The sequence below is a fragment of the Sinohyriopsis cumingii genome, chromosome 9 (genome assembly GCF_028554795.1).
Source record: "Sinohyriopsis cumingii isolate HCF-2022 chromosome 9, ASM2855479v2, whole genome shotgun sequence".
Classification (NCBI taxonomy): Eukaryota; Metazoa; Mollusca; class Bivalvia; order Unionida; family Unionidae; genus Sinohyriopsis; species Sinohyriopsis cumingii.
In genome coordinates this window covers 102577187-102604420 of record NC_142969.1, presented here as the reverse complement: position 1 = coordinate 102604420, position 27234 = coordinate 102577187, and the positions used below count along the sequence as shown (strand labels likewise).

General features: G+C 33.3%; 1 protein-coding gene across 1 annotated transcript; it reads left to right on the top strand.

The window, feature by feature from the left end:
- Positions 1 to 15417: 15417 nt before the first annotated feature.
- LOC149792357 (uncharacterized) lies at positions 15418 to 23856 on the top strand. The gene is made up of 3 exons (XM_089969381.1): positions 15418 to 15937; positions 21943 to 22103; positions 22455 to 23856. The coding sequence occupies exons 1-3, from the start codon at positions 15610 to 15612 to the stop codon at positions 22998 to 23000; spliced, it is 1035 nt and encodes a 344-aa protein (XP_089825507.1). The 5' UTR covers positions 15418 to 15609; the 3' UTR covers positions 23001 to 23856.
- Positions 23857 to 27234: the final 3378 nt, after the last annotated feature.

Sequence of the window (27234 nt, the reverse complement as noted above, 5' to 3'; positions counted from 1 at the left end):
TATATATATATATATATATATATATATATATACACACACACACACACACACACACATATATATATATATATATATATATATATATATATATATATATATATATATATATATATATATATATATATATATATATATATATATATATATATATATATATATATATATATATATATATATATATATATATATATATATATATATATATGGCATTTTCACCATGGTTATTGAGGCTTCTGTTACAATGTATACGTCAAAAAAAGCTGGGATCGCTCGTATAAGACGAGATTAGCATTGAAACATTACAGAAAAATGAATAGACTCGTTTATATCAAATAAAGCCCGAAAAGGATATCGGAAATATCCCACTATTACCATCGTTGGAACGAAATAATTAAAGATCAATGTCTTAGATAGCGGTTGATTTGTCATATCTATAAATGGAAGGCAGTGGTACATATGAAATCCTTGACTTAAGGAACCCTAACCATCTATTTCTCATTGACAGTCATTTGGACAAATCTCGGTTCGCATCATATTAATCACAATAATGACCGTTTCCCGACATTTGTCGGTTCTGAATATCAACCAGTTGTTCTGGCTTTAATTTACAAAGCTAATAACGTTATAACTGATTAGCCGAAAGAGCTACGTTGGGCCATAACGTTCCATCGCCGTCTTAACACCTCTAAATTGAAGACGCTAAAACACACTGATACCAATTCTTCACAAACCGAAAGATTTTCTAGGAAGTCGTTTATTAAGATATTTATGTGTACGATATTCCCACCGGTGACATTTTGTAGCATCAAAGCACCATTTTACTGTGTATTGTTGACTCCAAAGCGAAGCATACAATCTATTATAATTAAGACCTCATCGAAAATGAGACTTTTATCTGTTGAACAAAAGTCAGGGTTAACTGCCCATCAAATGCAACTTGATAACCTGTATTATCCACAGTGGGGGAAAGTTTAACTGTTTGTCAATTCCCAGTTTAAGCACATCCACACAACCATAACGTTCTCTCTGGTCCCGATGAATATACGTTTGTCCTCTCTAACGACTGATCGAAGTTTGATCCCTTTACCGGTAAAACGATGTTCCCAATGAGCATGCACAAAACTGGCATTTCAAAATATCTTTGCCATAAGTAAAAGCCAACGTTTCTGGTAAAGGAATATTTCTCTATCTCTTTGTAATTAAAGGCTTTCGCGTCACTTTCAGTCAGTCATAAACACTAAACAACAAACTGAATATTTCATCTAGGACTATATTTGAAACTATGGTTCCCTTTTAGTACTGGTCTGTTTCTTAAAACAGAGATGATGTATACGAGTTATAATTACATTCTCTCATGCATATGGTAGCGCTATACAGTTTCGCATTTTGCATAAGGGTTAGGATTTTAAAGAAAAAGAATGTCCCCGGCTTTCCTCACTGGTTATACTGGCTATTTAAAAAAGACCTTGTATATCTTAGGTATAATGCAAAGAACCTTTAATTCCCTTTATTTTAGTGTATGATTGATGGGTGTACTATGGGTTATAGAGTATACAGCTTGGCCTTACTTCAAATGTGCATCTTTCAAAAAAGTGCTAGCTCTACTTGGTCAGTTTCACTTCCTGAACTTCAGAGGTAAATTGTATAAAAAGAGCCGATAACTTTTTTTTCATTTTATATATTTGGTAATTCATTCATTGCACGTTCAGAAGCTGGTATTGTCTAGTCTGGCAAAATTCATTTTCCCTATTTTAATAGCTGCTATGTATAGTGTACTTTAGACTAATTCAGACTGATTTTTTAACACAAGGGAGCAGTCATTTTAGTTAGCAGTGTGCTTAAATCATGTAAAATTTCCAAAAGTACAATATCCAAAAGAAATATCATCCACATTACATTAATGTAGCATAGAGGTATGCAAACATTCTCTCCACTGTGCATGTTTTAAATTCTAACTACTTCACCTTACATACGTCACTCTCTCAAAAGTACATATTATCTGGTGAGCGCCACCTATGGCAAAATATAAGCTCTGTTTAAGAACTATTATTTTCATCTTTTGGATACTTCACAATTGCACGAGACTTTCACATTCAAACGTTGTTTGTCAAACACACACAAACACACACACACACACATTCGGCTCCATACATACATACATACATACATACATACATACATACATACATACATACATACATACATACATACATACATAGAATTGTCTTCGCTTCGTTATGACGCATTCCAAGTATAAACGAATCTATCAAAGAGTTTGTGAAATATCAGCAAGCGAAAACAAACAAAACCTTGATGTAAATTTTATACGACTTTGACCTTATCTCCAAGGTCGTAGGACTGAACAAGCATGTCGCGAAATTAATCACCGTAATTGTATAATGATGGATGCCATGTATGTTGACAATACATTAAGGACTTTAGGAAATATTAGGAAATGAAGAAACGAAGAATTGTAACGCATATTTTATGTGACCTTGACCCCAAGGTAAAAGTGGCTGGTGCGCGTGCTATTGAATGAATTGCCATAAATTCATAGTGATTAATGCCAAATATGATGAGAATCTATAAAGGGGTTTAGAAACCCTACGGCAGATATCTCCTTTCAATAATAAACCTTAACTGTTGACAACGCCAATGCCGCTGTCGGAAAAGTGACTGCTATGTAAGTCATATGAGAACTTGATTAGACAGGTTTTTTGTGGAGTGCCAGTCATTTTGCTCGATCATGTGTCAGATAGTCATTCCATGACAGCCGTAGAAAATACATGTAACATAATAAAGATCACGTGCAATAAAAAGGTGCAAAAGTAAATACAGGACAAAACATAACAATTTCTCACGCAATTAAGGGGAATTCTAGACATTGGAAATAGACTTTCAACCATTACCGTGTAATTCAACAGACAAAACTTAAAAAGAAAAAAAAAACTTGACATATGAAATGGCCTTTTAAATACCAACAGTTTTATTAATAGCCCCACAGCACAGTCTTTTAGTATCGAGCACATGGTAAGGAAATGACACAATATATACTCTAGACCGTTTGGAAACAATTTTATTGGCGATACGTTTGGAAACAGTGCTGGTTGCAATACGTATGGAAACAATGCTGGTGGCGCCATGTTCTATAACACCTTTACTGATGAAGCTAAAAAAACCTGCGAATTCTCGGTCTCCTTATTTTGGACACCATCGATACTAATTTTCTATGAAAAACTGTATTTCAATTAGATTTATTGTTCCTATGAAATATGTTGAAAGTATGCAATTATATCCAAGTTAATAATTATGTTAAGACAAGTTGTCACACAAATACATTTTCATAATTGGCAGAAGCCATTGCAATTTTCTGAGCCTCATTACTTCCAGACTTGGTAGCTCCTAAATAAGCCATCTAAAGCTCAGAATGCGCATCAGAATATAATCTTCACGTTCAACTGTCGTCTTTATTACAAGTAAACTATTAATGAAAATGTATAACACGGTTAAATTCGAATAAATAAATATTTCCGAGTTTTAATTAAAAGATCAGATATCAGAATCATGCATGCATAATGTGCAAATTATGAAGATAAGCATGGATTCTTGAGGAAAAGATAACGTTTTAAGAAGAATAAAAGTAAAGTAATGGATGAAAATTCTCCGATGATTGAATTGCAAGATAATGTACATTATTTGCATTTGAAATTATGCTTAATAATATTTCACCATTCAAGATTAGTACTGGATATTATGGCGAGAGAATTACATTTCTAAAAACTGTATCGATGACGATGATGCGAACCGGACTCCACCTCGGACCTCCGACGCTTTCACTTTACGAGTCTTTACGGAAAAATGTACGTGTTGTGCTGACTTGTTATTCTTACCCGATTTTCATGAAAATACGCAGGGTGTCCAGGACAGGGCTTTTTGCAGTTGGTTTTATAACTCTGAATATTTAAAATGCTACAGTAAGGATGAAAAGTACAAAAAGAAAGAAAAAACACCAAAAAAAACATCGACAGACACATTTTAAGAAACTTACAGTTGATTGTATCTCTTTGTATCTCTGTACTGATACAGCTTTATATGTAATATACATGAGAGAAGAAAAGGAATTAAGCAAACACCTGTAATATTTATTACTAGAGATTCATAAAGGGATAACAAATAACTCACCCCCCCCGTCTCTGTCTGTCTGTCTGTCTGTCTGTCTCTCTCTCTCTCTCTCTCTCTTATATATATATATATATATATATATATATATATATATATATATATATATATATATATATATATATATATATATATATATATATATATATATATATATATATATATATATATATATATATATATATAAAAATGCTCAACAGGTAGCAAATGGGGCCTTGGGTGTCAAACATGGAAATTTCGGGTTTCAATATTATGTATAACTGCAGTATACCAACACTTAGAAGGACAGTTTTGTCGCATGACTTGTGTGTGTTATTTGGGCTAATATGCCCATATAGCAATGTTTGAATTACATGTAACTCATTTGAGGTCATGAAGGGCGAAAACCAAATGACCGTGGCGCCCAAATGCAATTCAAAGTCGTCTCACTACATTAGCCTGTAGTTTCATCTATAAAAGCCATTTTGTATAGTTTTATATATTTAATCTTACAATTATGGTCGTTCCCAAATTAAGTATAAATCTCGCTTAATAATTTAATTATTGTCCTCTTAGGCAGTATAAATTATTCAACCAGTTACATAAATTTTATCTGAAGCTAGCACTAGGATAAACTCTTTGTTTTGAGCGTTACATTTACACGGTTCTTGAAGCGACAAAAACGTGTAAGATAAATAATACAGAACGTTGGGGGAGTAAAAATCGAGCACGTTATTTGGGTTTCGAAATTTGCAAACAATATCAAATATAGAAAAAGTTTGCCTTATTTGTACTATTGATGACGTTTTAACAAGGAAACAGACAAATGCAAGGGTCAGCATTGTTCCTAGTTATCCAGAGTTATCCCCCTACCACATATCCTTTTTCCCATCACTCATTTCATCCAACCATATTTGACGCACACATCCCCACTCTTGTATGATTAGAATTTATACACGATTCAAGTGTAAGTCTCGATTTAATTTTTAAATTTAAAACAGTCTTACACAGATTTTCTTTATTTTGCGAATTTGGAATGGAAAAATGGTGGTTAAACAAGTCATTAATTGGGTTACTGCATATGCTTCAAGAATAACTGCGAAGTTGCTATACAAAATTGAAATTGACCATTTAGTATCAGCTTTTCATTCAGAATGTAGGATGCATCGTTTCCTGGTGAGAAATTCTGGCAAATACATATTCAAAGAAACGTATATGATGATTTTCAAAAAAGCAGAGTAAACTCCGAGGATAAATCTCATTAATTTTTTCGAATTTCTTTTCTTAGTATCAGTAATTGATGAATAGGCAGACGATAATGTTGAAGACTTTCCTCTATACTGACGCGTGTTTTCATTAAATAGTTATTTCCCATTTTGATTAGATTTGGTTTATTTATTTGTCTATTTTAGTTAAATAAAACTTAAAATAACTCCAGTTTCATTATATAATTTTGTGATGTGAGGATATTCCTCGTTCCATTAAAAAAAAAATCGGACGGGTCAAAAATGTAAAGTAGCAATGTGTAAAAAACGCAATTTTTTTTACAAAACACGCTTGTATTTGAACGTAACTAAAAATGGTGATGTCAAAGAAAGTTTTAAAATTATTGATACACACACACACACAAACATATATATATATATATATATATATATATATATATATATATATATATATATATATATATATATATATATATATATATATATATATATATATATATATATATATATATATTAGCAGTACTTCTTTATGACAAATGCAACTTAGTTGTAATTACGGTATTGTTACTTTTGCACAAATATTAATGGTTTTTGAGAAAATCTTCAAACTGTTCTTGAAACAACAACAACAACAATAATAATAATAATAATAATAATAATAATAATAATAATAATAATAATAAATGCTTTATTCCAATAGAACAGGCAGCTGAGCACATTACATAAACGTATTCAGATCTGTTACATAATCATTCTGATATTTTGTTATAATTTACACATGAATTCTCTAACCTTCCATGATTTTATAAGAGTTTAATTAAGTAACAGATTATTAACATTACTGAAATTTTGTATACAGTTTTGTAAGGACTGTAATAAGTAACGCCAATAAGTAATTATAATTTAAAAAAAACCCCACCAATATATACATGAGAAAATGCTGTTATAATCGCGTTATTAAGTCGCATCCGACAACATTGACCTTGATCTGCTATTGCATAATGCGCCGGCAGATCAGGGCTTATTATCTTTTGTTCTACTGAATACGCCTAACAAACTGCATAGACTAAGATCTATTAGCGCATTATGCGACGGCAGATCTGGCTCCGTGCAGTTTGTAGTCCGACTCCATTTATCAGTGTGTTTAATGGTACGGTCTTCTAAAGTTGCTGTCCATTAATGGCACTGTCTTCAAAAGTTGCTATCCATTAATGGTACTGTTTTCTAAAGTTTCTGTCCATTAAAGGCACCGTCTTCTGAAGATGCTGTACATTAATGGCACTGTCTTCTAAAGTTGCTATACATTAATGGTACTGTTTTATAAAGTTGCTGTCAATTACAGGCACTGTTTTATAAAGTTGCTGTCCATTACAGGCACTGTCTTTGAAAGTTGCTGTCCATTAAAGGTACTGTTTTCTAAAGTTGCTGTCCATTAATGGCACTGTCTTCTGAAGATGCTTTACATTAAAGGTACTGTCTTCTAAAGTTGCTGTCCATTAAAGGCACTGTCTTCTGAAGTTGCTGTCCATTAAAGGCACCGTCTTCTGAAGATGCTGTACATTAATGGCACTGTCTTCAAAAGTTGCTATCCATTAATGGTACTGTTTTCTAAACTTGCTGTCCATTAAAGGCACCGTCTTCTGAAGATGCTGTACATTAATGGCACTGTCTTCTAAAGTTGCTATACATTAATGGTACTGTTTTATAAAGTTGCTGTCCATTACAGACACTGTTTTATAAAGTTGCTGTCCATTACAGGCACTGTCTTCGAAAGTTGCTGTCCATTAAAGGTACTGTCTTCGAAAGTTGCTGTCCATTAATGGCACTGTCTTCTGAAGATGCTTTACATTAAAGGTACTGTCTTCTAAAGTTGCTGTCCATTAAAGGCACTGTCTTCTGAAGTTGCTGTCCATTAAAGGCACCGTCTTCTGAAGATGCTGTACATTAATGGCACTGTCTTCGAAAGTTGCTGTCCATTAAAGGTACTGTCTTCGAAAGTTGCTGTCCATTAATGGCACTGTCTTCTGAAGATGCTTTACATTAATGGTACTGTCTTCTAAAGTTGCTGTCCATTAAAGGCACTGTCTTCTGAAGTTGCTGTACATTAAAGGTATTGTCTTCTAAAGTTGCTGTCCATTAATGGCACTGTCTTCGGATGTTGCTATCCATTAATGGTACTGTTTTATAAGTTGCTGTCCATTACAGGCACTGTTTTATAAAGTTACTGTCCATTACAGGCACTGTCTTCTAAAGTTGCTGTCCATTAAAGGCACTGTCTTCTGAAGTTACTGTACATTAAAAGTACTGTCTTCTAAAGTTGCTATCCATTACAGGAACTGTCTTCAAAAGTTGCTGTCCTTTAAAGGTACTGTTTTCTAAAGTTGCTGTCCATTGGACTTTTAACAACAGCGATGCATTTATCTTCAATGTGTGTGCAAAGACGGCAGAGTCGTTATATTAATGAACGTTTCTAAATCTACCTAAAGCTGACATATTAGGGAAGTCTCCACTCCCGAACCTGCATTGTAAACGAATGCCATACGAAGTATCCAAACTATTTGTATAATATTGACAGTATAAATTATTTCTTATTACTAGTTAAGGGAAAGGCTACCACTACTATTACTTTATTAATTCTATTATTATTATTATTATTATTATTATTATTATTATTATTATTTGCAGGAAATACAAAATTCTACTCAAAAGGTAATTTTCCTTGTAAAGCCAAGATAGTAAAGATGAGATACAACGCCCGGCAAGGGTTCATACTTAGTGATAGTGCAAAGATACCGCTAACTATCTTGTTCGAAAGTCTCTAATTTGCTAAATCCTAGGTTTTAACAGTAGTTTAAGCACCTTTTGACGTAGTATTAACAAATGTTGTAATTATTTTATTGTATCCGATCGTCAAAGGCGGGCCACATATCTAGTATAAGTCCCACTGGGTACAGAGATTCTATCTAGCCATTCCAAATCTGGTAGCCGTGTGGCCCTTTTAGTACCGGCCTAACGACCCCCTAATAACAGTCTTTGATCTGAAACAACCTTTCTTCCACCCAATCCCACCATAAATTTTACGACACCCCATACCGCTTGATGCGTCCCGTATAAGACAGTCTTTTTATTTTCTAGTTAGGAAATTGTTTTATAACCTCAATAGCGCACTGGATGAGTGTATCTGTTCTCTCTTCATCATAGCTTGGAGGTCCCAATCCAGTTTTATTACTAGATACTTAGATTTTTCGGGATTTTAAATTAATGAAAGAGGGAGGGCTGTTTCATAATTCTCTTTACTTGATAATTATGTAATTTCCGTTTGACATTTACACGTGTTGTTTTGAAGTTTCAATCTGCAAACATAACTTCATGACAACAAAAGTGTCCAAAGAACCGGTCTCACTAATCGAAATGTTTCGCGATTTAGCAACTTTCTTGTCATTTATTTTATAACTTCTCCGACATTTCTTTTCTTGTATTGAACCATGCCAAAGAAATCCAAATCATAATTAAATTGATCCTCATTATTACATACTCTTACAAGCATCATTAAACATGATTTTAAATATATTATTTGTTTGTTCAATAAATAGATTTTCTAAAATTATTTATGTGTACGGTGACAACTTACATCGGATAAAAACTATTTTGCCATTAAAGCTATCTTCAAACTTGAAGCTATCGGGAATTAAAAAAAACAATGTTAAAGATATATTTTGCTGTAACATATTAATTCAGTACAACTTTATTTGCTTGAAAGGTACACTTTACTTGCACACGTAATGGTACATACTAATGTGTAAGACACTAGTGTACTTAAACACGTAATGGTACATACTAATGTGTAAGACACTAGTGTACTTAAACACGTAATGGTACATATTAATGTGTAAGACCCTAGTGTACTTAAACACGTAAAGGCACATACTAATGTGCATGACCCTAGTGTACTTAAACACGTAATGGTACGTAATAATGTGTAAGACCCTAGTGTACTTAAACACGTAATGGTACATACTAATGTGTATGACCCTAGTGTACTTAAACACGTAATGGTACATATTAATGTGTAAGACCTTAGTGTACTTAAACACGTAATGGTACATAATAATGTGTATGACCCTAGTGTACATAAACACGTAAAGGTACATATTAATGTGTAAGACCCAAGTGTACTTAAACGCGTAAAGGTACATACTAATGTGTAAGACCCTAGTGTATCTTATGTGTTCAGAATGTATGTTTTTGCTGAGATTACAATCTCTCCGCATTTTTCTAATGCATGTGTATTGCTAAACCTAAGCATATACGATCGTTAAACTACAACAACGAACGTTTTCATTGTATTACATGATCGGGAAATAATTTCCATGAAATATTAACAGCTGACGTCTCAAGATTCCATGAAATTGACAACCATCAAAATCAAAATATAAACCCGCAAATGTTGCCAGTTTCACTCGGACACTAATACTATCCAGGGTTATGATAAGATTCAATGTAAGAAAAGGGAGGAATATTTTTTTCTTCTAAGGAAATAATATGCAAGCTGTCTATAGGGAACTTAGCTTTGATGTGCCAATATTAAAGTTTATGAATAGCAAATGGTTATTCGGGTTTTGAGTTCGACCAAGTTGTAGATTTACGCGTGAGAGCAATTCATTAATTCTCGAATTTTTTAGACTTTATGCTAAGAATAAAATCGATATGTATGCTATTATAAAGATGAATTTGAACGGTATATTTTCTGAATAAAAGATCAAAAGGAACAAGTTTGTAGGTGGATATGTTACAAGTTAGGAAGTCAAAATATTGCATGGTTCACTTAAAAATGTATTTGCAGCTATTGATATCTTCAAAATCAGCTAGTATATCGTACTAGCATTTGAACAATTATAAAAGAAGAATGATTATAATTTAATATTAGCCTGCGATATATTATGCCCCGAAAATTTTAAATCACAAATACACGAGAAAGAAAGACTGAGAGAGATAGTGAGGTTGACAGAGAAAGAGACAGAAAGACAGACAGAGAAAGAGACAGATAGACAGAGACAGGCAGACAGATAAACAGAAGACAAACAGATGGAGATACAGGCATACAGAGAGGATAGACAGGCAGACCGACGGACAAAGCCAGAGAGAACGACGGGGAGGATAAGGAAGAGAAGGACAAGGAGAATGATGTGGATGTCCAAAATAATTTTCATATTATTTTAGCGCCAATGTATGATGACAATATGTACCACGATTACTGATTATCCTGTTCATTAGCTTTGATAGTTAGTACAGAAGTTGGTTTTCATCCTCCCCACCATGAAAACGCGTGCACAAAAGTTTAAAAATCGCATTGGAACATTGCTAAGCGTTCCAGATGAAAAATGGGCTAGATAAATATTATCCCCAACGTTGCCACTCCCACCCATCACCTTCCTACCGCAACCATCACCTTCCTACCCCAACTATCACCTTCCTACCTCTTACCTTTTTCCGGCACACAGTGTCGGAGAAGAATGAAAGTATACTATCAACTGCATGAGACATAATAATGTGATAATAGTACGTCAAATATGACATAATTATGATAGGTATGGTGCACTGGGTTAGTTGAGGCAGTGCAAATATATTCATGTGATTCGAGCACTTCTGACTGTAAGAGTGTTATTATATATAACACCATTACTTTGTCACATGGATGACAAAATGGGTTCCCACCATATTTTAGAGATTCTATGTAAAGAAAGTCTTTTATCAAGCATATGTCAGTGTACCCTGACCCGGCCACTGGGGAGACGAGGCTTGAGATACAAATAATTCAGGACATATTTATGGAGGATATGTATAAAATATGGTTCCATGATGGCCCATAAGCACTCCATGTCAGATTTCAAGTACGCATATGGAAAATAAGAGAAGGAACGCATGTATAAAAAAAGTCACGTATTTCCCTCACATTCGCTACTCTTTGACCCAATGAGCCATATCTCTCTCTCTCTCTATCATAGATTTTGGGCACCGTTTGTATATACATTTTTGCACGTTATCATAAGATATATATATATATATATATATATATATATATATATATATATATATATATATATATATATATATATATATATATATATATATATATACACACATACATACATACAGAGAGAGAGATTTGGATTGAAATAAAGGAATCATAATTACTTAGGAATAATGATCGGTTCGGTTTTTCATGTCTTCAATTTTACATTTATAATAAAAACTAAACTCATTCATTATAGTCGTAGTATTTCCTGCTATTGCTACGATGATTTCAATGTAAGTTAATTTGATCTTCAGTTTAGGTGACAGAGAAGTCTATACTCGCGCTCACACTGTGGCGACATGTCCTTGCTAAGTATTGTCTTCGAAGACTATGCTTACGAGCAAATAATGAATTCAATCAATCCCTTTTCGTCATTTTCTTTTATAAAATGGACCCTTTAAGAGTGGCCTAAGTAAAATATAAGAGGAAGCGAAAGAGGTGATAATGATAGATTTTTCCATACTTCAAATTGGGGCTTAATGCCTATTGTGGTAGATAATTTGACGGAAGGTGATCAATTACACCTAATAACAAGAAACGCGTGACCCGTTTCCAAAATGAAGACTTACGACTGTCCGCCGTGCTTTGAATGTGTTCCGGGTACTGCGGTTACCTTAATTAATTTAATATGTAAATTACATTCTTAATGGCTAGGAAGTGTAATGATGATTTAATTACTTATAATTCGCTGAAAGTATCTTTCGGAACGACAACGTTAAAACTGACATATTAGTGGTGCATGCCTTTCTTTCGTTGAGATGGATTTTTATACTTTCGAATGATTTTCTGATTTCTAAGAAATTTTGATTAAAAATTAACATTAGTTACACAAACTCGATTTTGTTTAGTAATATTTATTTGTGAAAAGACAATATAATGTTCAGACTGTTCGATGCAAGATATAATAATTCGTTTTCTTCCTGAACACTCCACCCCACCCCACCCCACCCACCCACCCCACTCCTTCAAATTCTAAGCGAAGAAACAAATGAAGTTAATACAAATGAAATCTGGAAGGAATAATGCATGCACCGTGCATATACCTCAATACATGAAATACAGTGAAAGACTTTTAATTATATTAATATAAATATTACTTACAGAAAGAAAAAAAACAAAAAACAAATAAGACATCCATAAATATTATTAAATTTGATAGAAGAATATACAAATTATTGAAATGCTCTACGTTTCATTAATAAAATGTAATAAATCAGGATTTAATCAAAGACGACCAAACATCAAGAAAATAAATTCATTATTTCACAAAGCACCTAGACAGCCAAGATTTGTCATAAAAAAATAAATACTAGTATAAGACATATGCACGCGCGCGCGCACACACACACACACACGAGCGCGCGCACTTTAACGTAATATCGCAATAATGTTTTTTGATGATATATAATAATTGCGTGATTGCAATTTCAATCATTTTGATATAAAAAGTTTGGACATTTCACCAAACTGTACAAAATGGCATAAAAAGGTCAATCTAACAGTATTGATAGATTTTTCAGCTCCAATAATGCGGCAGACATCAAAGAATCGTTTAGTGGAAAACTTCTTACTACATAGTAAAAGGACCCTTTGATCTTATTTAAAGTAAAACTCCATTTTCTGTCTGCCCATCACCCTAAGTCAAGGTGCTAACTGCTACTCGTTCAGGCGAAAATGTAGGTCGTAAATTTCCTTATTTGACAAGAGGAATTCGACAAATGTATTATCTGAGTGGAAGTAGGTAGACGAAAAAAGTATTATAACCTCTAGCAAGATAATAATTTAATATGGGTTCAGGTATATATTCTATTTATGTCTAGATATGTTTTTTGTTGTTCATGATTAACATACGAGTATACATGATCTTCACGTATCCGAGAGAGACAGACAGACAGCCGATAAACTGTAGCATTATAAATAAGATAGATGTTTGGATGACTCTGTAAAGAGAAAGACAGAAAAGAATTGTTTTATTTATCAGCCACAATCGCAGCAACCACATCATCAACAAGAACACAATCATCAACAACACCCTCTTCCTTCCCACTGTCATCTTATCACCACCTGTTTCTTGTCGCAGAGGTCGTCGATGTGGCTGCTGAACTTGACACATTGCATAAAAATATTATATAGCGGGGTTATTTATTTCATTGCCAAAGTACACAATGCAGTTGTTTTTTTTAAAAAAATATTGAAGAAAAGCGTATATAACATTTACAAATGAAGTGTTGAATGAGTTTTTCAAAATGCAACGCCTAAGAAATTACCTTTAGCAACTCTGCTGTACATTGCGTTATTTGGAGCAATAATGTGAACAAATGAAAGCCAAACTTTACATCAGAGACGGGGATGTTTAATAACTAAAAATTAAGGTATGATGTTAAAGAGTTGTATTTCAAACTATATGCACTTAAATGCTTCAGTGTATGAAAAGGCTTATAACTTATTCCAGTCCTTACCAAACCCATATATTTTTAATCGTTGCATTTACCAAGTTAGAGCGTTCATTATATTGAAAATGTTGTTCATAAATACGGAACAAACATTTGCCTTTTTGAGAAACGGAATTTAGTTTTGTAATGACGTCACATTGGGTTATACGTCATCATAATCAGTGCCACACTGGATGCAATACAAGGGCTGTGTGTGTGTGTGTGTGTGTGTGTGCAATTTTGAGGCCTAATATATGTGGAATCGAACATTGGCGATACATTGAAAGATTACAGACATTACTTTATATGAAGACCTGCATGCAGGAACGTTTCTGTTCGGTGGCATCCTTTTCCAGAATTTCTTTTAAAAACAAACAAAATGAATTAGTTTCAGGGTGTGGGGACGCCAAAATCTGTCAAAAAGTCTGAAAATTCAAAACAAATGAAGAAAGATTTTTTTTTGAAAAAACACCATAAAGACTAAACATGAACAATAAAGATAAACTAGTCAAATATAAATTTAGATAATAGACAATTCATTTTCACATACCTTGTGGCTTTTGTGTTGTTGTTGTTTTTGTTGTTTTGCAATGGAGAGGGGAGGGTAGAAAATGACAAAAATTTGTGAAGTTTCAACTTTAACTACAATATTGAGATGTGCAAATATCAAAGAAATGACCAGCAAAAATATAGTCGTTTTCTATTTTAATTCGTTTGCATGCAATCTTTAATATATCTTGACCATTCTAAATTAAGGTCAAAAATTAAAATCAAAATAATATTTTGAAGAGAAGGACATAGGATGCTATTACAAAAGAAAGCATACATGATCTGTTTCACAAGTGTCCAAATAATATTTAAATATCGGCGATGCATTAAAAACTGCTTGTGTCACTGAAAGAAAAACAGAGTAAATAGAACTAATGTAAATCTATAAAATACGAAATATTGATAACATAAAAAAAGATAGAGAAATTAAGAACAGACTGAAAAAAAAAGAATAACGTACAAACGAAAGAATGGGAGGATAAGGAATGAATCAAAGAATTTAAGTGAAAGGAAAAAGAGTGAAAATCATGAGTGATAGTGAATCCAAAGCGTTGACCAGTGTCACCCTCAAATAGAATAGTAATTAGCGGAAACATTAAAACAGGCAGCATGTTCATTGTTATATCTTAATTCCATTTCCCTGTTTCAAAATAATTAATCCATTATAATTTGAAAATTTCATGCTACGAGACCTCTTATGGATAATCAGTATCAAAATTATACCGATCATACGTCCTCCACTCGACAGTGAAAGCCGTTATTAGCTCATGAACATTCTCTCGTGGTCTGATTGGTCGAGTAGCCTTAATAGCCCATAATGTGGTTGGATAGATATCATTACGCCGCCGAGATTGATTTGTCATGCATCGTAGGACACGCCTTTTATGAATAAAAAGGTGGGCTCAGCAAAAGATAGTCAACATTCTTTGCGACGTTCTTGTACTGAACAGCTGATAACTGTTGACGGAGTTGAGATTGCACTCATATTGTACATCACTTATTTGGATTACGAAACTTCTTAATTTTAAAAAAGAACAAATCTCTTGTACTTTAAATATTCTATTTTTTGTAATGTCTGATCCATGCTGTATGTGATTTAAGGAACTTGATCGAACAGGCATTGCTTTTTCATTCACTTTATCTGGAAATTTTGATCCCTGATATAATTATGCAAACGATGTCGAATTATATCCCATCGGAGGATGCTTCGGACAGTGGAAGTAGCGATGTAGAAAACACATCCCAGACCATGGACTACAGGTTGGGAGCAGACATTTCTAGGGATTTGTCGGTAGAAATGCCATTGAAATCGGACGTTAGACTCAGCACCCTTATGAATAATACCAGTGATTCCGAAGACTCGTCCTATGGGGGAGACAGTTCACTCAGCCCGATTCCTCGGGATGAAAATATCCCCAGACCTGGGTCAGCCACTGACAGGGATGTCAACTCTGACGAAGACCATACAGCACAAAACACACTGAGTATGCAGAAAGGTAGGTATTGTAATGTCTACCAGTTCATCTCCTTCAAAAACACACACACACACACACACACACACACACACACACACACACAGAGTATGTATCATATCTATGCACAAATATACGCACTATGTCCTTGTCCGTTAAATTTTACTGTGATTTTATGTAATTTTGACTTTTCGACTTTCGACTTTTCAGATTCTAATTATAAAAATACATTGTAAATTTTTTAAAATAAATATAGCAATTTTTAAAAAAATTATTAAAACAAAATGTATTGATATGCACAAATAATAAAACTCGATGCGAGCAATAATTCCTTTTTCAAACAGTTTTAGATTATGCATTATGCAAATTTAGAGTTACGCCCCTTTGCACACCCATCGAGATAGTACAGAGTAATACCTCAACCTAATCCGATGAGCATTTCTTGTTTGTTTAAGAAAACTTGTCTTTTATTGTTTCAATTTTCCCCAGCATTTTACTAATTTTAACAAATAGTAAAGCCATTATTAAAGGTGGTTGGTGTGTCATTAGTACCCAAGAAGCATTGCAGTATTACCGTACATATTATAATTTGATCTATCGATGCAGGACAGAAGTACGAACAAAATCTACATGCCTTTATTAAATTATAGTTTTGGTTAACATTTTGATTTTATTATATCTGGATATAAATGACACACACACACACAAACACACACTCCCAGAAGGTATAGCTTGATTACAATATGTGTAACATAGTTTTAAAAAAAATTAACTGGAGTTCTGAGTGTTTATCGTCGTTCTATCTCACGAACTTTGTTTTATATCTATTTGGATTGTTTACATATTTAAAGCGCATTAAAATTGGCTTTTTTAAAACAACAATACAGTCCGATATTATCTGTAACAGACTCACTTCTCAGACCTTTCATACATGTCAATCAGCCTTAGGTAGCACCTACGAACTACACCTGGCAAATAGGAGTGAGGTTGGCTTAGACCTGCTGTCAGTAGCGTAACTTGATACGTGTTACATAATGTGTGGAACAACACATGAGAAATGTTTACACCACACTGACTAAAATATAGGAACACAGTAAATATTGAGTCAAAATACCTCAAAAAGTTGTTTTGGTTATCGTTGATTTAGAATTTGTCTTGTTTTTGTTTGATTGACGTGTATTTAAAATTTCGCAAGTTTCAGGTGCATCATGAAAGAATCTCTGGCCTTTATACATTTTCTGGGCAGGGCTTAACGCAAACTTCTTAAATTGTCCAATGAATAGATATGTATGCTTATATATATATATATATATATATATATATATATATATATATATATATATATATATATATATATATATATATATATATATATATATATATATATATACACACACACATATGAATCTATCTATCTAAACTTCATGGCTTCATTCAATCTTTCTTTCTGTTGTAATGAAATTATTAAACATTTCTCCATATGATAGAAAATAGAATGGGTGAAATGCTATGGAATAAATATATATTATTAAGGCAATACATAAGATCAAGATCTACAATCAAGTCATTTGCTTTGTAGTATTGTAATTATTAGTATTGTAATTATTAGTATTGTAATTATTAATGTTGTAATTACTCTAAATAAATGATCTTCAGCATAACGAGGTTATTTCGCTTGTCAAGAAAAAAAAAATGGTAATAAATTTCTGGAACTTGCCATGCAATTGTCTATTGTTTTCTCCGTTATTGGAAACATTATATTTTAATGTAGATAGTAAGTCTTGTTCAGCACTGATATTTACAAAAGGCTTGCTGTGCTTGGGTTTTTAATAAAACAGTAATTTAAAAGCTTGTAACAATTGAATTATTAGATTTTATAAAGTTGCGATGGAAAATATATTACAAAATAACAATAAATTATGCTTTAAAAATATTGTATTTAAATAAACTCGAGCCATTAGTAAAACGTGTAATAAGCCTATTAGTTTTGCGGATGCATTTATTTTTTACATAATACAGTTTTGGCAGTATTACGTGCGTGGACTTTTACTTGCCATTTTTTTGGCAAAAACAAATTTCAAAACCAAACTAAATCAGGAAAGACTTTCTTGTTATACTTTATTGGAGGATCATACTTTTAAATATTCCTACAAAAGCTGTGTTGAAACAAATTCTGAAAAAGTCACAACTATTAATACTACTACTACTACTATTACTACTACTAAAATCATTGGAAAAGGGGTGAAATGAAGAGTTGTTTTTTTTTTTGTTCCAAGAAAAGGAGATTCATTCAAGTGTTTCAACTGTATCGCTTGTATGATGCATAGCTCGAGAAAGTAGAGAGGAAAAAAATATGAATTAGTAGTTATTAATACTATGATGAAAAATAAAAGAAATAAATAATGGGCAGTTTTATTTATGCGTGTGTATTTACGTTTCTAATGTTAAGAACACAATACCATTGTAGTCAGAGTCGATGTGTTCAGTAATTAATCAAAGTGATATATAATTTGTCAGTTGTCTTGATTTAAATGTGTTTGTTTATTGTTTCGTTATTTTTTGTTTTTTTGTTTGTTTTTTGTTTGTATTTCCGGGACTGACACATAGATTTAGTGCATTGTAATCAGCGACAGTCGAGAACTTTTAACATCTTATAATACAATGTTTGCTGCACATTTTTAATATTCACACAATAAAAATATTAAATTTATGTTAGAACAATACCGCTTTGAATATAAAACGGATTTAAAAAGGAACATAAATTTCTCTACAGATTTATCCTAGCTTATAGTTGTTACAATTATTTACTTGTAAAGGGCATATTTTTGTTCATTTAAATATGCTCAACATTGCACATGCATTGAAATAATGATAATAATAATAATAATAATAATAATAATAATAATAATAATAATATTATTATTATTATTATTATTATTATTATTATTATTATTATTATTATTATTATTATTATTATTATTATTAAAACACGCTTATTCTTCACTGTTAGAAATACGACCTCGGGGAAGTTTTGAATGAGCAAATTGTTTATTCGCGATTCCCTAAAAACGTCTAATGTATAGGTTAGGTAGGTGTATTTTGAGATGGCCAACCTCACTTCTTTGCTCGACTTTTGGTGTAGTTACCAGGTGTTCATTAATTCTGATAATCGTTTGATCCATGAATCAATTTGCGCCGGACAATTTGGGGAGGCTTTGGTATCGGCAACACGCTGAGAGTCTGACGAATTAGAGGAAGCCTTCAATGTAATAAGAATTTAATCAATGTAAATCAAAGGTCGTAAAGACCAAGTGGGGAACATTAAGATAAAACGTTGCTCCTATTTTTTGGTGTGTATTAAATAGGCTCGTCCGTCAACCCTTTCTCATAACGTCTTAGGTACCCGTCTCATTGGTATACAACTGAAGGAATCTGTTATTATTATGTACATTGTTCATAATCTCAAAATATACACACATAACACAAAAAATACAAAAGGAAGAGAAATATATATTACATTGCCATTATTCAGTCAACAGCAGATGGATCTCTTTCTCAAGCTCGCACACACACACACGAACATTTTTTACGCAATTATTGCAAGATTATGTTTCAATTTGCGCTGTTTAAAAAATTGGGAGTTGGAGTCTTTGTTATTTGTATATGCATTGTCTTTCCATTTGATTAATATTTTCGAAGTTTGATCTTAAACTAACACACTTGCGTCATATACTGTCTCTGGTTTCACATACTAATGATATGACTTAAGAAAATTTATGGAGGATAACATAAGTGTTTTCGATACGCCGGGGACTAACGTCTGATGAAGGGTATAACTTTCATGGTCCTCAAATATTTGGCTATAAAGTGGTCTGAATAATTTATATATCCGATACATATATTCCAAATTATCTAGCCATTATTGTATTATATGGTGTGAATTACTCCATATTACCCAAGAACATCGCACAATTTTCAAACTATAGTCACAAATCATTCTCGTGCTAAACCCGGTTCATTTCGTCAAAGAAACATACGTAACCACATCCATTGTTAGACTGTGCTCGTAACTTATTCGTACAGACATGCGAAGAAAGGAAGATTAATTTCCCAAAAGACGAGTACCAGTACCGCAGGCGATTCTATCGTCTGATTGAAAATTAGCACTAATTGCGGTTATTTTTTAAAACAACCTTTTGAAGTTCTTGGGAACTTTTGTTTGGCGAAGACATCAACAAAGGGGCTGTAAGATAAGCTAAAACGTTGTTGTTACAGATACATAATAGAATTAGGAGCACTAATCGGTTGATTCCAACATGGAAACAAGGGAAAGGTATTTTCATATTGATTGTACCTTTGATCTCCAATCTGACCCTTTAGAAAAGGATTCACGCCTTCAATAAATAAAGAAGTAATGGCTGAAGTAAACACTCCTAAAGGAGTCATAATTGTTTAATTTGATTGTTACAGAGAGAATAAAATTCGAGACAATAAAGCCAAACAATCCAAATAATATTGTCTGGTGTGGGAAAGTTTACTAAACGAAAGCGTGCGTCTGCTACGAAATGCCAGTGCCTGCATGCTAGGCACGTTATCTTTATCACAAATAAAAACGAGAGGAACAAGATAAATTCATTACAATAAAGCTTCAAGGAAAGGTTAAATGTGCATCATAAATTTATAATGATAAATAAAAAAATTTTAATCAACAAAACCGATGATTCCAAAATAATTTATGCTCACAAAACGTATGAATTTATTTTTAATAAAACCTTCATATTCGGACATGGTAAAATGAACAAAACTAAACGAACCATGCTCTGGTCTGGGGGCATGCCATGCTTATGAATTCTTTTTTTTTCTTTCCTTTATCTTTCTTTTTTTTTTGTTGGCCAGACTTCAATAAACTCTAATAAGAACAGGTTCATGAATCTTTATCGGTCCGTAACCTGAAATATATCAAATTAGCTCGTGTCATTAAATTAGTGTAGTGTCTTTAATAATTGAAGCATCACAAATGTTACCGAACACCATCTTGGTTTCTACTAATCCCTGGATCCGCGAGGTCTTTGATACGGAATACCGCTCCGGAAAGCATGAACACTCTTATAACCATAAAATCCTAGTTAGTACTCATTACAAATCCATCCTGGTGCTTCTGATATGTTTATTGGCCCTAATAACCCCATATGGTGAAATGCTGGGCCCAATAAGGCTTCCATAACCCCCACCCTCAAGGCCAATTGGTCACTTAACTTTGAAGGTAGCCGAAAGTCTGATGCAATCTAAAAGATAATGTTCAACCCATGAATTGCAATTGTTATTATGTCCACAATCGGGCTATATCTCTCCATCTACAATGTAAATGTCTCTTATCTGTGCTAGTGATAACCCTATCAGCTGTTAACAACAGTGATTGGGGAATATTTACAACACAGTAACATCCAACATCAAACGTTTTATATTTGTTAACAGTTGCGTAAGACAAGCAACGGCATTCTTTTATGAAAAGGAGAGAAGAAGATTTCCGCATTTAATTCAATAATATCGTATCATTTAACCATACGCGTGGACGAGTAAAGCCATTAGTAGAGCGGGACAATAGAAAGGAATTTGAAAAACTCTGATCAAGGCGGCTTGATAGGGAAACATCCCTTGTCTAACATTTGTAACGGGTACCAGAAAGAACATCTTAATCCAAATAAGAGAATACTTTAAATGACAAAAACGGTTGCTACGACTTTTAAACAATGTAAGAATAACAGAAAGAAACTCAAAAATATATCCACTGACAACAATAACACCACCACCATTACTACTACTACTAATACTACTAGTAATAATAATAATAATAGTAATAATAATAACAAATCACCGTAACTACGATATGGAAACGAAAATAATGACAATAATGCATTTTAATCTTTACCAATAAAATAAAGAATTGTGAGCAATGTCATCAATGTCATCATCAAACTGCAATTCGTAATTTTTCGAAAAAATATTAATAGTCATTTTATATTTTTTAGAATCCACACAGGAAGATAGTAACATCAGACGATACCGCACAGCTTTCACAAGGGAACAGATTGCCCGTCTCGAGAAAGAATTTTACAAGGAAAACTATGTGTCCAGACCAAGACGTTGTGAACTCGCTCACGAACTTAACTTGGCAGAGAACACAATCAAGGTACCCATCCAAGCAAACAAATAATAAGAAATTAACGAAGCAAAGCAAAACAATTCAAATAACATTAAAATCGCCAAAAGATCGAACTAACTGAGCGCTAAGAAGGATGCATTCAAATTCAATGATGAAAGGAGTATATTTTATTTACATGAACCAAAATGCTTCACATATAGTGTAATTACAGTATTTAACTGATTCTGTTTGTTCTGAGTAATCTGGGAGTAGTCATACATATTTTCGCAACCAGAGCAACGATAATAATAAACTGTGAACGACTTGAGATTAAAATGATAGCGTTACAAAAGTGAATGATTTTGCGAGTTGTTAATAATTATTGTAATTTTATTCCAGGTATGGTTTCAGAATCGCAGAATGAAGGACAAGAGACAAAGGATGGCAATGGCTTGGCCGTATGGAATCGCCGATCCTCACCTTTACGCCTACCTTGCCGCTGCGGCCGCCACCTACCCATACGGTCTGGCTGCAGCCAGCACAAACCCTTTAAATTACTATGCATCCCTCAGTCTTCACAGAACCTCTCCTAATATAAGCCAGTATCCGTATCCAAGTCCACTGCGACCCAGACCAGAAATGCTTCCAGGAATGCCGGGATCGTTACTTCGCTCTCCGTCCATGTCCATACAGCCGCAAATCCAAAGCTCGCCTTTGATTGGCTGTAATGTACATCCAACCTCTTTAGAAAGCCATCCACATTTGATAAATCCGACAGTTAGTTCCTGCACGTCTCATATTGAAGACAACTGTTGTAATCCGTTGTTAAGTGGCATCAGAAATATTCAGAGCTCTTCTCCTCCCACATCAGCACCGAAAGCCCACAATCATTCCACACGTCAAGGACTTTTTAGACCATTTCAAGCTGACATTGAAAGAACATGAAATCCGCCATATACTTAACGCTATAATATGACATTCTAATTTATGTAGCCTTTTGAAAATATGTGCAGAAATCGGAAAGGAGGAGAAAGGCTTGGTTTTCCAAAATCAATTACACAAATCCATACGAGCTGCTGGCAGCTCAACCGGAGTGACAGGTTCAGCCGGAAACTCGGAAGTGTACTATTTGCAGAAACCGTCGAAACAATATCCGCTGTTGTAAAATAGGTCGCAGAAAGTTGCACGAAATGACTGTGTTTTAGAGCAAACATCTTATTTTTGGTGTTATTGTATTCTAGCAAAGCATGATTTGTTGGTTAAACAAATTAGGAAAGAATGTTGAAATAATTTTTCTTTTCTTCTTATTCTTAAATATCATGCCAGGAGAAGTAGACGACAGATGAGTTCAGAATCCCATTTGTTACTGAATATTTTTTCTTATCACACTGATTTGTTTGTGTTTTTAAGACTTCATTTTGACTGTAAAACTGTTTATTATTGTGCATTATATTTAAACGGCAGACACAAATTACGTGTATCGTCAAAGCATGTACTTCTCTAATTTTGTCATTAATCATTCATATCTTCTCTACGTCGATTACACTGAAAAATATTATGCCGTTACATTTTTACCTTTGTTTTTTTTTCTTATAGCAAGGATTTTAAAGAATTCCTTCCTACATTTGCCTTTTAAACGTTATTTAAAAAGTTTACTTTTGATTTCATTTGCATCCAGTGGCAAGGGGGATACTTAACGTTGATGATTAAGGCTATTGTTTTTTTTTTCAAACGGCAGAAAATTTCCAGCTTATAAACATGGACACAAATTTAATTTCAATATCGATTTTTAATTTTATTTCCTTTTAGGACACATGTTGTATTTACAGATGCAAGTTTACAGTTATTTTGTTCGATATTGTAAATAAATATTTTTGAAACACGTACGATGCCTTTGCTTACTTTAATTATCTAGTATACGCCCAGTTTGGTTTTATCGCAGGGGTGAAGAACCTCATGCCCGTGTGCCGGATCCGGCCTGCGGACGTGTTCTGTCCGGCCCTCAGGGCAAATTAAAACAACACAAATCTGGCCTGTAAGCAGTAATTACATTAAATAAATTAGTGTTTGAGGCCCTCGAGTGGTCTTAGAAAATGCAATCTGGCCCTTGGCCGAAAAAGGTTGTGGACCCCTGTTTTATCCACACGCGGCTTTCGCTCCAATTTATGAGAGCTCGCACAGTGTCGCCAGTCACCGTAGACTACAGTCTATCGTAGAGATCTCATAGCGTGTTGCTAGTCACTGTAGACTACAGTCTATCGTAGAGATCTCATAGCGTGTTGCTAGTCAATGTAGACTACAGTCTATCGTAGAGATCTCATAGCGTGTTGTTAGTCACTGTAGACTACAGTCTATCGTAGAGATCTCATAGCGTGTTGCTAGTCACTGTAGACTACAGTCTATCGTAACTGTGCCATAAAGAGTTCCCTCCGAATCAGTACCTCAGTATCTGTAAAATCGATATTTTCCTAGACCGCTAATTACGAAGTCCCAAACATTGAATTTGGATGTTACCGACAGTTCAAAGTCATTGTTTCTACTTCGATGCTGCAACTGTTATAAACATGTAAAATATAGTAGCAAATTCCACGTGATACATGAATTCGGAATGTCTTGGTTTCTGTCTCATTTGTATTATGCACCCAACTTAAACTGAAATATCGTTTTCGTGCGTAGGACTTCAGATACCGTCAAATATAGTTTGTAAAAGAATAAATACAACAATATTGACCCCCCCCCCCATAAAAGGAAAGAAATATTAATCTCTCTCTCTCTGAGATGCTAATATCACTTCAGCAATTAATTGATATCATTACAAAGGAAATATACCATAAAACTATATCATTCTGGAAATCTTATCAATCACTCTATGGAACAATTGTTGTACTTTCTTCATATCCTTCCGTGTTGTGATCATTATAAAGCACTACAGCCATCCATCTATCTAGCTAGATGCCCATCTGTCTATCCATTCATCTGTTCGCTTGTCTGTTTATCTGTCTGTCTTTTTTTCTGTCTACTTGCTGAATGATATATTGCGTCTTTGCATTTCTTTCGTTTGCAATTTCCCCTCGCTATTGAAGAATGTACCAGCGTTGTGACTGACAATCTTCAGTCGATGCTGTCAATTTATTCCAAATCACGACTATTATTCTTTGCTGCAATTATAGCACAATCAATAAATGTGATGACATGATCCATCTCTGAGATACCCTGCGGTTATGATTTTATTACAAAAGAATAGAACAAACACTGTCAATGTTCAAACTGTGAACAACATTTATTTTTTAAAGTCTAAAATTTATATCTGTAGATGAATCCATTTTTAATTTCTTATAATTTGGCTTTGTTTTATTGTTCTCTGTAATGTACAATACCGTGAAATTTTGCCAGTAAACCTTCCCGTCACAAACGTAATTGATCGTAATTGCAATATTTGTGTGAAAGACCAGTTTACGGTATTTTAAATATTTTGGTTTCCTCGGATCTTATCCACAGTATTAAAATACTAAGCTGATTGATTTCTTTTTAACTTAAAATAAAGTGGAGACAATTAATAAATATATGTGGAAATGCTTTCCATCAAGCGGATTGCTCTTAAAAGCAGACGAAAATCGGATTGCTATGGTTATCGAAGCTACCGAAGTCTTAGAAAAAAATGCCGAGAAAAACACTGCTTCGACTAAGGGAATATTGACTTCTGTTTGGTTTATCCAAATGATGACGTCACTTATAGAAGCTTCGATATTTGCAGCTTACCGTTTTATCGTAGTAATTAAATGACGTTTTCAGTGAACACTGTATGACAGTCATGAGCTATGGGGAAAAAATTGCGTCTTATGAGTATTTTTTAAAATATTTGTTGCCTAATCAATGTCCAATTTCAACATTAATTTGTATACAAAAATATGTTTTAGCTTGCTTGTTTAAGCCAATGTCGACTGCATTAAAACATTAAATAGGTCAGAAATTTATGATTTTACTGTAATTGCTGTGCTTCACGCAAGTGGTTTTAAATCCTACCATTTTTTGACGTAGCTAACTACATTGACTATCTTTTGCTTGACGATAATCTTAGGTAAAAATATATATATATATATATATATATATATATATATATATATATATATATATATATATATATATATATATATATATATATATATATATATATATATATATATATATATATATATATATATATATATATATATATATATATATATATATATATATATATATATATATATATATATATATATACACACACACACAAACACACACACACGCATAAAGTTACCTTCACGGAACTTAGATGCCATCAAATAGTTTGTCTAAATGATCAGATGGTATACAATCAAAATAGATGGGGAAGTCAAATATCTCTTATAATACCATTTATGATGACTGCTAACCTTAACAAATGAGGTTTTACGTTTTGGGAAGGACGAATTTCTAGACAAGTTGACCGTGTTTCATTTTGTTATAAAGAATTTGTTATTTGACATCTAAAATCAAATAAAGTGATGGTATTTGCATATATTTCATGTACCAACTAATTTATATAGTTTTATTGTCCATCAATCAATCGCCGACATTTATAGGAGGGGTCCCAAAGGCGCTCGCCTTTATAGATCACTGATACCTCACCCTTTTCCGCGTAAGTTCGAGTCTTAAGCTCAGACTACGTGGGTATATGAGAAAGCTTGCCAGTAGCTTCCAGTGGGTCGGTGGTTCTTCATCGAGTTCTCCTGTGTTCTTGCTCCTCCAAATATAATGACATGTGCTGAAAAATGGCATTAAACACACAAAAAGCAACATCATTCACAGGATTAAGTTTGAGATAAATGGATCAGTTATGCTTAAATAAGAGCTGATTCGCCTCTTTATAAAAGAATGTTCAATTCTTATCAGTACATATTTATTTGTTTAATATAACAATCTGGAGACATATTGTGTGGATACATGTTGTAAATACAAAAATTTCGAAGCTTCTGAATACTGGTGGAACGTTACAGCAAGAAAAAGGGAGTTAATTCACATCTGCTCATTATACGTGACCAATATGGCGCAGCCCAGTGATATTAAAACGTCGGCTTATGTCGTGATTGTCTGATCCGTTACAACTCTGAAAATTGATATTATAGATTATAATATGACCAGTATTAATATAATAATA